This window comes from Meles meles, chromosome 11 (genome assembly GCF_922984935.1).
Source record: "Meles meles chromosome 11, mMelMel3.1 paternal haplotype, whole genome shotgun sequence".
NCBI lineage: Eukaryota > Metazoa > Chordata > Mammalia > Carnivora > Mustelidae > Meles > Meles meles.
In genome coordinates, this window is record NC_060076.1 from 3,982,287 (window position 1) to 4,001,043 (window position 18,757).

The 18,757-nt window shown below is 41.7% G+C and overlaps 1 protein-coding gene across 6 annotated transcripts in view; it reads left to right on the plus strand.

The window, feature by feature from the left end:
* Positions 1 to 18,757, plus strand: part of SETX (senataxin) — an 82,733-nt gene that overhangs the window by 10,181 nt on the left and 53,795 nt on the right. For all 6 annotated transcript variants that reach the window (XR_006820693.1, XM_046022019.1, XM_046022018.1 and 3 more), the window contains 6 exons: positions 638 to 747; positions 8,431 to 8,650; positions 9,396 to 9,515; positions 12,176 to 12,347; positions 12,464 to 12,551; positions 13,027 to 17,211. Coding sequence is in view for 5 of the 6 variants with exons in the window: in XM_046022019.1 (XP_045877975.1) it covers positions 638 to 747; positions 8,431 to 8,650; positions 9,396 to 9,515; positions 12,176 to 12,347; positions 12,464 to 12,551; positions 13,027 to 17,211 (4,895 nt within the window). In the remaining variant the exon portion in view is untranslated. The remainder of the gene's footprint in view (positions 1 to 637; positions 748 to 8,430; positions 8,651 to 9,395; positions 9,516 to 12,175; positions 12,348 to 12,463; positions 12,552 to 13,026; positions 17,212 to 18,757) is intronic.

Here is an 18,757-nt window from a genome sequence, read left to right on the forward strand (position 1 = left end):
GAAGTTCGAGAAAGCAGACTTGATTCATTAGGTGGGGTAGATTAGTGGGAGTCTAATCAGGACACGTCTGAAAGGGTACTGTAGAGATTTCCATAAAGCAGCAGGAATCAGAACAGTGCAAGCATGGTTCGACTTGTGGAACAGCATCGAGTCCAGAAATGAACCAACCATGTCTGGGAAGCTTGTTTGATGATGGTAGCTTTTCAAACTAGTGAAGAAAGTGGATTATTCAATAAATCAGAGTAGGACAAAATAGTCATTTGGGGGGAAAGCTCACTTTATCACTAGTGCTAAACAAAGTCCATGTGGATCAAAATGTAGAATCCTAATGGAACTGGACTTATATCCATACTTCTAAGAAGATACCCTGTGGATATAATTAACACCAAGTGTAAGAAAAGAAGGGAGTATCAGTAAAGTCAGGGTAGTTTATCGGAACACACGATGATCAGTCACACTGGGTTAGGCTTTTAGATAGGTAAACACTGTTACATGATCAGCATTTTTTAATGCCTCATTTTAAAAAAAAAGGAACAACTTTATTTATTCAGAGAACAAGCAAAAGAGCCAGATTTAGGAACTCTTGATAAGCGAAGATCTATGTCTTTATATTTACTGTGTTGATTTTTCTGTTTAGATGAATTATGTGTTGAAGCGCTTTGTCGGATGGAACAAGCTAATTGCTCCTTTCAGGTTTTTGACAAACATCCGGGCATCTATTTGTTTTTGGTCCATCCCAATGAAATGGTGAGTATGAATGGTGGGCAATGAAAGGACATATTTTTTGCACATGTAAATAGCTGTAATAGAGGGTTTGGGTATATATTTTGTTTAAAATATTAAACTGTTAAAAATGGATAATCACCCCCCTCAAAAGGTGGATGTTTCTGTGGAGCAGCAGTAGAGCAGAAACACTGAGTGATGGATGGTGGAAACCGTAGGCCTGGGTGGCTTTAGGTAGCCGGCGATAGTTTGTCAGGAGAGCAGGAATTCCAAGTGTACTCCAGGCAAGGCAAAGGACCGGCGTCAAGGCCTGTGCGCAACATAAAGGTGAGACTTCCCTGCCTGTGAAAGAAAATGGACAGAAAGTATAGTCAGGTGCCCTCCGGGCCTGGTCTTTTTTACACCTGCGTAGCAGTAGAGGAAGCAGGTCCAGCCAAGCCGCCAGGACCTGGGCGAAGCCCTCACAGGCTTTGTGACCGAGTCTGCAGTGTCCCTTAAGTGACCAGTGGTTGAGAGTCTTGAGCTGCTGGTGTGAGACTGTCGAATGAAATCCTTAACAAAGAAGAATTCAGAAGATGTTGTCAGGAACATATGAAGTTGATTGGATACTGCGATAAAGTTTATTATTTAAAGAAAAACGAAATTCAAAGGAAAGTGAAAGCTTGGACTAGGTGGCGTCAGTGTGAGGAGGTTGGCAGGCGAGGAGACGAGAGAGGTGAGAGCGCGCGTGCTAGGTTCTCTTCTGCTTCAGGGCGGAGCTGGGCAGTGGGTTGTCTTCAATGATGAATTTATATAGAAACTGCTTTAAAAGAAATAGACACAGTTCATCCATACAGACAGGTTTAAAAATATCAGTATTTAAGAGAAGTGGGCTGAATTTGTCAGTTAAAAGACAAAGCTTGGGGGCGCCTGGGTGGCTCAGTGGATTAAGCCGCTGCCTTCGGCTCAGGTCATGATCTCAGGGTCCTGGGATCGAGCCCCGCATCGGGCTCTCTGCTCCGCGGGGAGCCTGCTTCCTCCTCTCTCTCTGCCTACTTGTGATCTCTCTCTCTCTGTCAAATAAATAAATAAAATCTTTAAAAAAAATAAAAAATAAAAAGACAAAGCTTGGATAACAAAGTCCACGTAGCTCCTAAGACAAACACTTCAAACGTAGGGTGCAAAAAGGTTGATGTAGGAGTTGGAAAAACAATTAATTGGCAAATACTGACCTAAACAAAGTGGTGAAGCTGTTGTAATATCAAATAAAATAAACATCTGGTTAAGGATGGATAAGGTTATTACATAATAAAATAATTCAGTTCAAGATCATAGAGCATTTTTAAACAATATGCTGGTTAAAATAGGCTCAAATAACTGTTGCATTTATTTGTAGAACTACAAGAAGGGATAGTAGACTCATCGTTGTAAAAGATTTTCATGTCCTCATCTTCATTATTGAATCAGTAGGCCAATAAAGAACTCAGTGAGTAAGGGAATATGTATACAAGGTCGTTTACAAAGGTAACCTAATGAGTATGTAAGTGAACTGGGCATCTAACCGTTTTTTCAAGTATACGTTGAACGTGACAAAAGTGAGCAAAACCAAGCCATGATAAATGTTTCAGTGCATTTCAAGGACTACCATGATTTGTGATCATAACACAATTTAGATAGAAGTTAATGAAAAGATAAATGAGTTTCCACATTTTGAAATTAACACGTTAAAGAAGAAGTCAAGACTTAAGAATACCCAGAATTGAATCATAATGATGATGCCACATAAAAAAATTATAGGATGTAGTAAAAGGAAGTGCTTTCAGGGAAATTTATAACTTGAAATAGTTTTGTTTTTTTTTTTTTAAATTCTTTTTTTTTAATATTTTATTTATTTGACAGAGAGAAATCACAAGTAGGCAGAGAGGCAGGCAGAGAGAGAGGAGGAAGCAGGCTCCCTGCGGAGCAGCGAGCCCGATGTGGGGCTCGATCCCAGGACCCTGGGATCATGACCCGAGCCGAAGGCAGAGGCTTTAACCCACTGAGCCACCCAGGCGCCCCACTTGAAATAGTTATGGAAAAGAAGAAAGCCTCAAAATTAGTGAGCTGATTATTCAGAATAGATTATCCTGATTTTATGATGTCCTTCCAGAAAAGGAATACTCTTAAATTTATTCTATGAAACCAGTAATGACATATAAATAACAACATAATAACAAAAACATAAATAATAAGATATAATAACAAAAATAAGATAGTTAACACATTAAGGGTAAATTATGGTCATTAATATGCAAAAATCGTAAAATATGAGAAAATCTGTAAATAGAATTTCACCTTACTGACAAGTTAAAAACTCATATAGTTGATTGGATGCAGGAAGACTATTTGATAAAGTTCAGCAACCATTCAGATTTAAAATGCTTAGCAAATTAGGAATGGCAGGGAACTCTATGAGCTGATGAGTTGTATCTTTTAAAAAAATCTAAAGGAAACATTATCCAAATTGACTAACTTTTAGTGAAGCAGTCCCTTTAAAATCCGAAATAGACAAAGGTACTCACTATCACCACTTTTTGTAGTGTCAGGTTGGAGTTCTGGTCAATGCAGTAAAAATTAGAAAAAGAAATTAGAGGCATTAAAATTTGAAAGGGAGAAGTAAAATGACATAATTTGCAACAATAAGATTATTTACATAGGAAACCCCAAGGAATCTACAAGTTTTAAGAAGTAAGTGTCTAACAAGGTGATTGAAGTTTTTTTTTTTTTTTTAGATTTTATTTATTTATTTGACAGACAGAGATCACAAGTAGGCAGAGAGGCAGGCAGAGAGAGGAGGGGGGAAGCAGGCTCCCCGCTGAGCAGAGAGCCCAGTGCGGGGCTCCATCCCAGGACCCTGGGATCATGACCTGAGCTGAAGGCAGAGGCTTAACCCTCTGAGCCACCCAGGCACCCCTGATTGAAGTATTTATAGAAGTTGGTGGTATTTCTGTACACAGCCAGCCAAAAATAAAGTTAAGTTTCCATTTATTACAGGTTCAGAAAATATTATTACCCAGGCATAAATCTAACAAAGATATGAAACTTCTACAGGAAAAATCATAAAACTTAATTAACACATGAAAGAGGAGTGCCTGGGTGGCTCAGAGGGTTAAGCCTCTGCCTTCAGCTCAGGTCATGATCCCAGGGTCCTGGGCTCGAGCCCTGCATTGGGCTCTCTGCTCAGCGGGGAGCCTGCTTCCCCCTCTCTTTCTGCCTGCCTCTCTGCCTACTTGTGATCTCTCTCTGTCAAATAAATAAATAAAATCTTTTTTTAAAAAATTGAATTAACACATGAAAGAACTTAAATAAGTAAAGAAAGACCCTGTGTTCATAACTAAGAAAACTCATATGTGTCTGTTTGCTCCAGATTGATCTATAGATTCAGAGTTTTTTTAAATAAATTCCAGCAGGGTTTTTAATGTATCATGTTAAGATGTTTCTAAAATACATATATGGAAGAGGAAGGATCCAGAGTTGCCGGGACATTTCTGAGAATGAGGGAGACCTACTACGAAGCTCTGATAGTTAAAAGACAGTGTGATATTGATGTGCAGGCATCAATAGATGGAATAGAATAGAGACTCCGGTGGAACAGAATAGAGACGCAGACAGAGTCATTCATATTTAAATCTTTGGTATTTGCTAGAGATGATGTGTTAGATCAATGGGCAAAGAAGGACTGAAGTGGAAATGATACAAAGGTATCTCTATGGAGAAAATCACATTTTTAAATCCCATCCTTAAAACATCAGGTATTTAAAAACTCTATAGATTAAATGTCAAAAATAAAATGGTCAAACTCTTGGCAGAAAATAAAGGTATAACTGAGATTTTAAGGAAAGGAAAGCTTGCCTTTTTTTGGGGGGCGGGGAAGGAAAGCTTTCGTAAAAAGAAAGCATTGGGCTTTGGTTACAGAGAAAGGCTGATAAACGTGACTATATCAAAATGAAGAACTTTTGTTTATCAAAAGACATCTTGAAGTGAAAAGACAAGTTACAAGTTGGGAGAAACTGTAAGCAACACTAACAAAACCCCAAAAGAAAAATGGAAGAAGACTTGAACAGGCATTTCCCAGAAGAGGAATTTCTGTGGCTAATAGACATATGAAGGACAGTTTGACATTAACGACAAGGAAGTAGTAAGACCACAGGGAGAGTTCTGTAGCGTGCACTAGTTTGGCTATAGGTATTAGAATGTGGATCTGCAGGACCTCGTTGCTGGTGGAAGTGCAAATTGGGGCAACACCTCAGAGATTAGTTTGGCTTCGTCTGCTTTTGCACGTTCCTTTGTCCTGTGATCTGGCAGTTTCCTACCTGAGTGTATATGTGAGAGACAGACTTTTGAACATTTGTAACAGGCGGCACACAGAAGAAATTCCATAGCACACTCAGAGTTCACCAAAACCTGCAAGCAGCCTTCGGTGAATAAATTGTGAAGGGTCTTCACATGGGAATATCATGCAGCAATTCAGACAGTCGACTCGAAACAAAATGGATGAATCCTGGTAATAGAACATTGTAAGTGGAATAAAGTTTCCAAAGATGATGTATAGGATGGAAACCCTTTTTATTTATTTAATTTTTAAAAAAGATTTTATTTGTTTATTTGGCAGACAGAGATCACAAGTAGGCAGAGAGGCAGGTGGGGTGTGGGGAGGAGAAGCAGGCTCCCCGCTGAGCAGAGAGCCAGGTGCGGGGCTGGGTCCCAGGACCCTGGACCATGACCTGAACCGAAGGCAGAGGCTTAACTCACTGAGTCACCCAGGTGCCCCGGAGGAAACCCTTTTTATAAAGTTAAAAACAAAACCAATGTTTACAGCTAGGTACCATAACTGTATAAAAAAATAAGCAAGAGGATGAAGAATATGGTATTGGAGATGACGGTGACCTCAGGTTGGAAGGGGCAGGAAGAATCGGGGGGAGGGCCCCATATAGTTAGATGCGTGTTAGAGGAAAGGGACCTTAGTTTCTGTGTTGGATGAGGAGTTTATGGATACATGTTGCATTAATAATAAAAATTAAAAATGGGTTATGCATGGACCAAAGATGAAAGTTTGTCGTGAATAAAAGGTTGTAGTCTTAATTCTGAGGTCTTACTCCTTAACCCTCATCCAAAAAAGGTGTTCAAAGGAATGTTCAAATTTAGACGGAATTTGGGTTTAACAGATGTTTATTAAGGCATTGGGATAGGGAGTTAGAGGCTCTACCATAAAACAGACTTTTGATGGGCCATCTCTCAGTCAAAAGGTAGTAGAAAATAATTCACAGGTGACAGAAATGTGTCTGTTTCTGAAATCTGGGTGAGGAAAAAAGGTTTCCCTGAAAATTGTAACCGAAGCCCTCTCTTCGTACGAGAAGTTCCTGTCGGCTTGCTTGCTCAGTACTGGAGAAACCATTGCAGATCTGTCCAGAGGGACACGTCGTCAACTGAGTCCTTGCCAGATTCCCACAGGCACGTCCCAGCTGAAGACGGCAAAATCTTAAAACCGCAGAACCACTGTGTGTGAGTAGAAATAGAAGCAAGAAAGGGGACCCAAAGAACTCTTTACTGGAATGATCAGACACAGAATATAAAGTGCTTCAATAAAAGAGACTTGAAAACTCACGGTCCAAAGACCAGGAATAGTTTTTAAAGATTTGGTTAAAATATGTAGAAATGAAACACATAAAATTAAGCATTTTACATGGATTGAATGGCTAGTTAGGTGTGTCTGAAGGGTTAATGAATTTGGAAGACAAGCAGGTTGCTTAGAAAGCAGACGGACAAAGGGATGGAGAGGGAAAGCTGGAGGCAGGAATAGCGGGAAGATGTGATCTCCGTTTGCCCTGTGTTGGCGAAGGGAAGAATCCGAATGAAGAGATGGTAGTGGCGCGTTGCTTCTCAGAGTCCGTGACAAACACAGGAGCATTCTCCAGATTCTGAGGTGGAAAAATGAAAGAAAAAGCCACACCAACGCACACTGTCATAGTAGTTCAGGACACGACAGACAAAGGTTTTAAAGGAGCCGGAGAAAAGACTCGTGCGAGAGAGCTGCAGTTCGCTGCTTGGTGACAGGAATAAAACCGGAACAGTGCGACGGTATCTTCCCTGTCCATCTAGAAACGTGCCCAAGAGAGAAGGCGACGCAAGACCTTGCAAACAGCTGGGGTCCTTCACCGCCTGCGGTCTCTGTGCGGAGTCGGCTTGTGCCTTTTCGCGTCGTCTGGACAGTCCCTAGTGTTACATGACATACCGCTTTCTTGGATAGAGGCTCTTCGTGACCGTGAATGTTCAGGTCTGCTGTGTTTTGGGTGCAGTGTTGCATGGTTCCCAGATGTGAACTCGTTAAAACCTTACAGCCCACGTTTCTTAGATGAGGAAACGGAGTCAGACTTGTTCACAGCCGCCAGACTGGAGTGTGGTGACCAGGGCGCACAGGTACGCACAGAGCCCCTAGGTTTGGTCTGGTTTTTTAACTGTTTGGAAAGTCCCACTTTCAGAAAAATCTCAAGAATGAAAATAGTAGGAAATACCTGTATCACCCTAAGCCATATTCACGAATTGTTAAGTGTCCCCATTTGTTCTGTCATTTGCTTTCAAGTGACACGGCCTTTTTTCCTGAACCATTTGGAAGTTGGTTGCATCCTTCTGTGCTTTACCGTTAAATCCGTCATGCGTGTTTCCCAGGAAGAGGCTCTTCTCTTCCTGTAAGGACAGTGTTACAGGCTTCCGTGAATCTCGCACTGACCTGGTCACGTCCGTCTTCCCGTCGTACCATGCATTCCAGTGTTGTCCATAGCGTGTCCGCGCCGTGCCCGGGTATCTGGGCCAGGATCAGCTCTTACACGTCGTTCCGTCCCTTGAGTCTCCCTTCACCTGGATTGCTGTTCCCCCAGCCTTTGTCTTCCATGACATTTCCGAAGTATGCCGTCATCCCTGCCTCCGCCCCTTTAAAAAACAGAATGCTCTTCGCTTGGGGTCTGTCTGCTGTTCGCTTGTTCGAGTCAGGCTGTGTATTCCCAGCTGGGGTGCTCCGTAAAGGTGACGTGATGTCCTTCTCAGAGTGTCGTGTACGGATGCAAGCCATAGCATTTGCCCTTCGTGGTTATGGTAGTTTTGATCAGCCTAGTCATGGTGTTGTCCACTTTCTTCCCTTTATAATTCCTGTTTCTTAGATACTGGAGATCACAGAAATGCATTTCATCCATAAAATACTGCAGTATCTCTCTAAAGACAAGGACTTTAAAAAAAATCACCACACCTAAAATAATTCCTTAATATATATATATTAAGTATATATATATATACTTATTATATATAAAGTAAATATGATATATTTTTATTTTTATGAAAAATTTTTATTTCTTATTTGAGAGAGAGAGCGCAAGCAGGGGGAGCTGCAGAGGGCGATGGAGAAGCAGGCGCCCTGCAGGGAACCCGATACGGGGCTTGATCTCTTAAAACTGACTGCGCCACCCAGGTACCCTTATATATTTCTGATCGTTGTTTAAATTAATCGAAATGATTATCTCAGAAATGCTTTTCTAGGGTTAGTTTGTTCAAATCAGGATAAAATAAGGTCCATGCATTGCATGTATTAATATCTCAGGTCTTTAAAAATCTGTAGAGAACCCTATTTTCTTAATTAGGGTCTTGCTGCATGTAGACAGTGATCTGTTGCATAAAGTAGTGAACATGTTATGCCTTTAGGTTCGGCGTTGGGCTATCCTGACGGCAAGAAATTTGGGAAAAGTGGACAGAGATGATTATTACGACTTGCAGGAGGTTTTGACTTGCCTTTTTAAAGTCATTGAGTTGGGGCTTTTGGAAAGTCCAGACATTTATACTTCTTCGGTCCTCGAGAAGGGGAAACTGATGCTTCTGCCCTCACACATGTATGACACCGCCAACTACAAAAACTATTGGCTGGGTAAGTGTTGCGTTACACAGCTACAGTGCCGTTTTTCTAGAATTCCTAATGAGTATCCTGCCACGGAAGTGATCTCTTGGTGACCTGACCCAGGATTTCATGGTTCCCAATTTTTGTTCTGTTGTTAAAATTGACTGAGTCATTACACATCCTGCTCTTAAACACTGTTTATCCTAGAAACCATCTTTGTAAGAGGTGGATGTTCAAGTATGGCAGCTCTCTTATTTAAAGCTATACTGCATATAACAAAACATTATTATAGCAGTTGATTTTAGCGGGGTTTGATATATTTGAAAGAGATTTTCCCATCTGTAAAATATTTCCTGGTTGAAAGAGATGATAGCTTTGGTTTTCAGTTTTATACTGACCCAGAACAGTTCTACCCTACTTACTTACTCTGAGTCTTACAGTCATATGTCCTATTTGATAGTGATGAGTACTCAGGATATGGGGATCTTAAAATTGAAGGCACCTTAGATTTGAGGAAATAAAAATTGTGTGGTAGTCATCTTAGAAATTGTTTTCTAACCAGGTTTGTACCATTTCCTCCTTTTACTTTCAACTCAGTCTAAAGCCCTGTTATTTGGGAGCAGCTGGGTATGACGGTCTCAGACTTAAGTGAGGAACTGGATACTGGTTTGCTTCATTTTACCACCTTGTTATTACTCTTTTGCCAACTAAGCCAGAGAGGGCATGAGCGCTATGTTTTTTAATCAAGTCAAGAAAACTGCCAGTGATCTTACAGGTATTTGCATGTTGCTGACCATTCTGGAGGAGCAGGCCATGGACTCACTGTTGCTGGGCTCAGACAAACAGAATGATTTCATGCAGTCAATACTTCACACCATGGAGAGGCAAGCAGATGGTAATAACCTTTATTTGCGAAATGCTTTTGAATACTGGGATGGAAAATGTTAGTGTCATTGCAAGAATTTGGGTGTATGGTGTGGACAAAAGAGGGAACGTCTGTATGGTTAAATCACGGATTCAGATTTTTCAATTGGAAGGGGCCTTTAGAGTTTAAATTTCAGTACCTTAATCTTCATAAAAGTGGAGACTGAAGCCCAGGAAAGTTAACTTACTGCTTCATGTTGAAATGCCCAGTTAGTGGTAGAATCAAGACTAGCAGATATGTGTATGTGTGTGTGTGTGTGTATATATATATATATATTTTTTTTTTAAATATTTTATTTATTTGACAGAGATCACAAATAAAGAGGCAGGCAGAGAGAGAGGGAGAAGCAGGCTCCCCACTGAGCAGAGAACCTGATGTGGGGCTCAATCTCAGGACCCTGAGATCATGACCCAAGCCAAAGGCAGAGGCTTTAACCCACTGAGCCACCCAGGTGCTCCTGGCAGATACATTTCTAATGACGTGATAGTTAAAATTGTGGAGAAAGCCTTCCCTGTCTCAGTGTCTTCCTTTTTCCTGGTTCTTCCTTTCACTTTGGTTCTCTAGGATTCCACTTTCCAGCATGGTAACTGTTAGCCAAATGTGGCTATTTAAACTTAAACTAATTACAGTTAAATAAAGAATCCAGTTTTGCAGTCCCACAGGGTGTGTTTCCAGTGCTCAGTAGCCGCATATACCCGGTAGCTACTGTATTGCCCAGTGTGGGTCAAGGACATTTCCATCAGCACAGAAAGCACTCTTGGACAGTGCTGTTCAGAGAGTCTAGAAAACAGTGTAAAACTTGTAGTAATATTTATTTTTATACCCTCACTTTCTTGTGCTCATGGTTGTGTCAAGCTGATGAGGAAAGATCTGTACTGAATGTTTCTAATTTTTTTTTAAAGATTTTATTTATTTATTAGACCGAGATCACGAGGCAGGCAGAGAGAGAGAGGAGGAAGCAGGCTCCCTGCTGAGCAGAGAGCCGGATGAGGGGCTGGATCCTAGGACTCTGGGATCATGACCTGAGCCAAAGGCAGAGGCTTTAACCCACTGAGCCACCCAGGTGTCCCTGAATGTTTCTTTTTTTTTTTTTTTTAATTATTTGTTTACTTATTTATTTATAAACATGGAATGTGTTTTTATCCCCAGGGGTACAGGTCTGTGAATCGCCAGGTTTATACACTTCACAGCACCAACCATAGCACAAACCCTCCGTGTCCATAACCCCACCCCCCTCTCCCAACACCCCTCCCCCGAACCACCCCCTGAATGTTTCTAATCTCGATGAACTAGTTAAATATCAAGGGTGAAATTATGAAATTATTAATTTCATATCCCCCCTGCCTTTGGGAGCTGGCGCCTCTCATGGCGCTCCTGCTGCTCGTCCTGGAGCCGCCTCGGCCACGGCTGCCACCACCCGACACCCAGCGCCCCCGCCCCCCGTGTTACTTTTTGGGATCACGTACATTTTCCTGCTACATTATTCTTAAAGTTATTACTGATTCATTTACCAGTGTTTACTACATTTGTCGTTCATTCCTTTGTGCCTTTCCCATACAATTCTGTCTTCTCCGTTAATCCAGCTCCCCTAACCTTCTTCAAAATAAGAGTCCTCTCTTTAAGAAGCCTTTCATAATGGTCTTCAACTGATGGCTTTGTTCCTTTCTTGAGAGCTTACTGGCCAGGAGACATTGTGTCAGCTGCAGGAAAGGAACCAAGTAGAGCTTAAGAGTCCTGAGGGAAACAAAGCAGAAAGTTCTGGGTGACCAGATAAGCTATCAGTGAGATAGAGAGGGAGCACCTGTGTCAGAAGACTGCTAGAGAAGAGTAAGGGACCAGTTTGGTGTAGTAGGAGCATTTGAGCTGGGCTTGAGGAAGGACGATTCTGATGGGTGGTGCTGATAGGGAAGGCATTCTGGTTCTTACTTGGGAAGAAGCCAGCCTTTTTTGCTGTAGATAAGGTATGATTATGGAAGTCTGAAAAATGAAGCTGAAAGAAACATTAGAATAGGATCTTAAAAGTAAGAGCATGACAGAGGACTTTGAATTCTTGGGAGACATTAAGGAGCAATTGAAGGCCTTTGAGTGGGGCGGTCTCCTGCCACTGCGTATCTGATAGAGAAGAGGGAAAGGCCTGGAGGCAAGAGCTTCTCAGTAATGGGAATTCCTGCTGTTTGGATGAAAAGTAGGTAACAAAGCCACACTGAGATATGGATGGATGAAGGGGTGTGTATTTACTTAGCCTAATGCTAGCTAAGGGATTCAGTCCTTTACAGCAGTCACATGGCACACATAATTCAGATCACGCTAAACCAGAATTTCTTGTATCCTGCGCTTTGTTCCGTAGGAAAAATTGCTTCAGGTATGCAAACAGGGTGAGAGAGGTGAGTTTACCTAGATTATCTCAGCTTGTTCCCCATTTAAAACTTTCTTAGTGGTGTATATATAGCTTGAAAAAATGCAAAATTAACTTTCAAGTCTACCAGGCTTTTAAAAACCTGTGTTTGGCAGCACTTTATTTTAAATTTGCTGCTTTGCTTTCAGTTTTGTTGCTACCCAGATAAAGAATGCTTCATTCTCTTCTTTTTCTGATGGTTTTGTCATCCGGCAATCACTCTGTTGTGTTTCAGATGACAGTGTGGATCCTTTCTGGCCAGCGTTACACTGTTTCATGGTGATTCTGGATCGCCTCGGATCCAAGGTTTGGGGTCAACGTATCGATCCTATTGAGGCATTTCAAACCATTATCAACAATGTGAGCTACAATAAAGAGATCCAGAATATACGGAACAGCTCCGTGAGGTTTGTTCAGTCATATAACCTCAACGAGGAAGTCTGTTGTAACTGACTTGCAATAGGGTTTTCTCCTTTTTGTTTTTCTTCATTTCAGTAATTTCTATATATTCTTACTCTTTAAGGACCAAGTTAGAACCGGAGTCATATTTGGATGATATGGTGACTTGCAGCCAGATTGTATACAATTACAATCCCGAAAAGACCAAAAAGGTATAAAGCATTTTGAGAATTCAGATGATCCCGTATTGCCTTTGTATTGTGTAGGCGATGTTGTACATAATTAGTTGAATTACTGATCTTCCGATACGTAGCTGTTCTGAATCCACTGCTGCGCAAGGGGTTTCTGACGGAACAGATACACACGGGGAAAATGGACTCTCGCTCCAGGGTGATACTTTGAAAAATGAAGGGCAGTTGGGAAGGGTGGAAAGGTTACAGGGTGAGGGAGATAAGCGACGTGACTGGAATCAAAGCCTGCTAATGGAGAGGAGACCAGAGTGCATGGAGTGTACTCACGAACCCTTGACCTCACCATGGAACTGTGCTTTCCATTTTGGAGGGGCATGTATGTTTATGTGAAGCAAAGTGGGAAAACTAGGCGATACATTTTCTTGTTTATAGCTGTGTATTAAATCTGTCATGAATTCTGTTTGCTCGTCTGACGTCTGTATTTCTTTCATTCTAGGATTCGGGGTGGAGATCAGCCATTTGCCCAGATTATTGTCCTAACATGTATGAAGAGATGGAAACATTAACCAGTGTGCTTCAGTCAGATATTGGTCAGGACATGCGTGTTCATAACAGCACGTTTTTGTGGTTCATCCCTTTTGTTCAGTCTCTCATGGATCTTAAGGATTTGGGTGTGGCGTATATAGTGGAGGTTATTCATCATCTGCATTCCGAAGTCAAAGATGTCCTCAACCAAACAGATGCTGTGTGTGACAAAGTTACTGAATTTTTTCTTCTAATTTTGGTGTCCGTGATTGAGCTGCATAGACATAAGAAATGTCTGCATCTGCTGTGGGTCAGTTCCCAGCAGTGGGTAGAAGCCGTGGTAAAATGTGCCAAGCTTCCAACCACTGCATTTGCACGGAGTTCGGAGAAGTCATCTGGAAGTTGCTCCAAAGGAACAGCAATGATATCATCTCTGTCATTGCATTCAATGCCATCGAATTCTGTACAGCTGGCTTGTGTGCAGCTGATTAGAAGTCTCCTTAAAGAAGGTTATCAGCTTGGGCAGCAGACTCTGTGTAAGCGATTCTGGGATAAGCTCAACTTATTTTTGCGTGGAAATTTATCTCTAGGTTGGCAATTGACTACTCAGGAAACCCATGAATTACAAACTTGTTTAAAGCAAATTATTAAAAACATAAAAGTCAAAGTACCTCAATATAACGCTTTTGTGGAGCTGAGTCCTGCATGTAAAAGCTCTCCTGCATCTCACAGTAAAGAAGAAAACGAGCAAATGGACAGGAAGTCTCCTAAAGACCTGCCCTGTCTAGAAAGCTCCAGCCCAACATTTCCGAAGGAACCGATGAAAGCAGAGACCTATCAGATGCAAGAGAGGGTATTGATCAGAGCAAGTAACACTGTAGAAGAGGATGATGAGCAAAATTTCATGAAAGACTGGAAACCAGACGGTCACGTCCCCGCCGAGTCATGCATAAAGAAGAGCAGTAAAAACCTTTTCACTGAAAGAGCTCCAGACCAAGTTAAAAAAAGTACAGGGAAGCAGAAGTCTGTGAAAGAGAATTGTACATCAAGGAATGGTCCAGAAAGGGGATGTGACAGAGGAATAATCATGTCAACACGTTTGTTAACCAGCTCTAGCATTGAGTCTCCGCAGAAGGCAGCCACATCAACTGAGGATTTCTCTTTCAAGGATGAAGCTCTTGGCAAAACCTCCAAATCTAAAGCTAAGGCACATAAAGATGAAATCTGTGCTAAGTTATCACATGTAATAAAGAAGCAACACAAGAAAGGTACTTCGGTCAGTAATACTGGTAATTTAGAGGAAAACCTGGCTGTGTCTAACATTGACAGTTTCTACTCAAGGAAAGATTCAGGAGGTCAGAAAGGGGACGGCTTCACGCACAATCTCTCTTTAGATCCTAACGGCATTCTGGATGATAAAAACGGGGAACAAAAATCTCAAAACAGTTTATTGCTGAAAAAGAAACCACCGAAGAGTGAAGAGTTAGATGTTTTCTCGTCCCACGAAGACAGCTATCAAATACAGGAATGCCACCCTGATGGTAACGATTTGGTCTCGTTTACGGAAGTGACCAACGCTTTTGTGAAGAAAACTTCTCCCTTCAGAGATCCTGTGGCTGTTCTTGAATCAAGAGATAAGGAAATTAGCAAGAACACTAGTCAGTTGTCTTCTCACTTGAGAGAACAGGCTCTTGGTCTGAGTCCTCAGTCTGACACCTTAACAGACTCTCAGGTAGACAGAGACCTCCACAAGTTATCTTTAATAGCTCAGGCCAGTGTTATTAAGTTCCCGTCAGATGCAACTCAAAAAAGCTCATCCCAGCTACAAAGAAGAGTGAAAGATGACAGAAGGTCTTTCCTGGCCGACCAGAATCATACTGGGGAAGCCTGCCGGGGCCAGATTATTATTATTTCAGATTCTGATGATGATGACGATGATGACATTCTGGGTTTTGAGAGACAGATTAAGCAAGATAAAATAGGCATCAAGAAGGAATGTCCGGAGCAGCATCCTTCAGTAGCTAGTGCGAGTGTGGGAAAGAAGCTAATAAAGGAAGAGGAGACAAAGTCCCTTTTGCAGTTTGAGGAATCGGATTCTCAGTTTTTTGAGTTTGAAAGTCCATGTGAAGTGTTTTCTGTTTGGCAAGATCAGGAAGCAGACAAGAATTCAGTTCAAGAGAATGAGAAAAACTCCTGTTCAGCTGGCATAGCGGATATCACAAATGATTGGGGTTATGAAACAGATTATGTATCTGAAGAGGTTATTCAGAAAGTAGCAGAGGGCATTGAAAAACACACAGAACCACAGAGCCGTCTTTCTGTTGGGGGATTTCGTGAAATTGAAGTCAAAAAACGTAAGCGAAAACGATTTGAAAAACCTATGGCTGAAGATCGTCCAAGACCTTCCCCTTCTGATAGAAATGAGGACCAGCCTGATACTCTTAATGAGAGAAGACTGAATGAAACTCATTTTAAAAGTGTGGACCTAAGGACAAGTCCCAGTTCCAGTGTTGGGAGAGAGAAAGACACTGCAGCCGCACTAAAGAAGTCTTCTCCCAAGCTTCGTACCTATTCCAAACCCAGTAGGAGAGTCCCACCTTCCAAAACTCCTAAGAAAACGCATTCAGATACCAAGAAAGGGCAGAATAAAAGTTCAAATTACATAAGTTGTAGGACAACTCCTGCTATAGTTCCACCAAAGAAATTTCGCCAGTGCCCTGAACCAACTTCAGCGGTTGAGAAACTTGGTCTAAAGAAGGCTCCTCGGAGGGCATTTGAGTTGTCTCAGCGATCTCTAGAGTATTTAGTTCAGTTACGCGACCATGGCAAAACTGTTGGAGTGGTTGATACTAGAAAAAAGACTAAGTTAATTTCCCCGCAGACTCTCTCTGTCAAAAACAATAAGAAACTGCTGACAAGTCAAGATCTTCAGGTGCGAAGGCAGATGAGATCCAAATCGCAACAAAACAGACAAGGACTTTCGGATTATGAAAGTAAAGATACTACAAGAGCAGGGCCGTGGGCAGCGCAGACTTCGGACATACTTGTCCCAGAATCAGGTGGTTCAGATTACAGTTATAAAGGAGGAACTGAGGTGGTTGCTAACGCCACTGGGAAACAAGCAGTGAAATGTGTGTCTTCAGAGCCAGAACCCATGAAAAGAAAATATGTCTCTCAGGTGACAGATGATACTTGCCTCTTGAGCCCGTGTGCTTCTGTTGTGTTAAATGGAAGAATACCAACAAATGAAATCCATGTCTCTGCGTCAGCCGACCCCTTAGGTGGAAGTGACCCAGCAGTACATCGTTTAGAGTTGGCAGCTTTGAAAGACGGAGAGCTGGACTCCAACAGTGATACAGAAGATGAGAATATATTTCTGACACAGCACAATCCTGAAGATATGGATTTGTGTTCACAGATGGAGAGCGGTAATGAGAAACTCATTGAAGTGACTCGTGGCAAAGATAGAGCCCAGGCGGAAGAAGGTTCTTTAAGTCGGCCTCAGTTGGAATCTTGGAGTAGCACAAAATGTAAGTACAGAGATTGTGTAGAAACACCGAAAAACCAGGGTGAATACTGCGCAAAACACTGTGAAGCCAAAGCAGCAGATGAAGATGTATTTCGTAAACCTGGCTTGCCTCTCTCTGCATCTAAGAGACCTTCCACTGCTAAGGTTTTTAGCTCAAGTAGTACTTCACGAATTGCTAATCTTTCCAAGTCTTTGGAAAGTACCCCTGCACTTCCACCAGCTCTAAAAAATAAGTCAAGTGGGGCACAGGCTGTTTCGAAAGTCCCACAGCCAGCGTCTGTGTTGTCTCCAAAGCCGGTGGGTGAAGTGAAGAATTTGTGCAATGTTCTTCATCCTCAGACTCCAAATAATTCCAACAGGCAAGGTTACAAACTGACGTTTGGTGAAAGCAAATCCTTTTCAGCTTCCACTCCAGTCAACATTCTCTTGTCATCACAGTCCATCTCTGACACCTTTGTCAAAGAGGTCTTAAAATGGAAATACGAAATGTTCGTCAACTTTGACCAGTGCGGGCCCCCAGCAAGCCTTTGTCAGTCCATCTCAAGACCTGTGCCTATCAGATTTCAAGATTGTGGTGATTATTTTAATGTTTTTTTCCCTTTGATGATACTGAATACTTTTGAAACAGTAAGTATATTTTAATTGTATACTTGCCGAGACTCTGAAGTTGCTTCTTTTTTAATTTTGGTAGTGATTAGAGTACAGTTAAAATAACTGCCCCAGTTTTGATTTAGATAGAGCTTTGAGATTATCTGTTGCACGGACGTTTATGCCAGACGCTGTTCTAGTTGCTGGTGATACAGAGGAAGTACTTTCTTAACCACTGCCCTTCTGGGGCCTCCAGACACAATGCAGAGTGCTAATGAACCGAGTCCGGAGGTAGCACAGGAGTGTTTTTTTGATACAGAGGTAAGGGAAGACTTCTCAGAGGAGATGGTCTCCCTTCTACATTTATTTTTAAGTAATAGACCTTTACTGAAGTTTTCTTGAGGAGGCGGCATTGGGTAAATTACATTGAACAACACAAAGCAGTAAATCCTAAATTTGTCTTTATATATCTGTCTTTCCCGTTTCTCACTCATCCTAACAATGGCTCTCTCCCTTTAATTGCCTCCCCTGTCTCAGTGCATATTCTGGTTCTTCTGTCTTCATTACTCCAAATGAGGATTGCCAAATAAAACAAGATTCCCAGTTAAATTTTAATCTCGGAAAAACAGCTAATGATTCTCCCAAGTGTAAGCATCCAACTGCATTTTGAAAACAAAGCAGCGGGGCGCGCCTTGGTGGCTCAGTGGGTTAAAGCCTCTGCCTTCAGCTCAGGTCATGGTCCCAGGGTCCTGGGATCGAGCCCCGCATCGGGCTCCCTGCTCAGTGGGGAGTCTGCTTTCCCCCTCTCTCTGCCTGCCTCTCTGCCTGGTTGTGATCTCTCTCTGTCAAATAAATAAGTAAAATACTAAAAAAAAAAAAAAAAAGCAGGTTAGGGGTGAGAAGTTACATTTTTTACTTTTTCAAAGTTACTTAAAAAAATGAGAGTGTAACAACCTGAATTTCTTAAAAACATAACCAAGAACACCGAGGTAACAATTTGTGTACTCATTCACCTGCAAGATATTTGGGTGGCCAATCCGTGTCCAGTTTTATTACAGGCCTCTGCCTTCTGAATGTATCATTTCAGATTAGGAGAAGGGCCCTAGTGTATCTAGCACAAAGGGCTTAGGGCATTTCTGACAGAAAGGTTCAATAAGAAATAGTGTTTACACTGGGACCAGAAGGAATCCAGCATGGGAAGTATATTCCAGGCAAGTTGTGGGCGGATACTAAGGGGGGATCCCGCTTAGTGTGTTGAAGGAAAAGGAAACGTATCACACGACGGGGCAAGTGTGCTACTTAAGATCATCAAGTAAATTGTGAATATTGTTACAAAACTAGAATCAGCGCATCCTTCAAATATACTTTATATCAATTTATGCCCTCAATTTTAGCCACTGTTTTAAGATTCAGTTTAATAGTATTTCAGAAGCATTAGAAACAACTGATTGACAAAGGATCTTTAATATCTCCATAATAGTGAAGTGAAATACTGATGTAGTATTAGGAGAATTATTTTCTCCCCATAGAAAAATTCTTAGCTCAGTGAACCGTATATAGTTAAATATGCTTGGGAAAATAAATT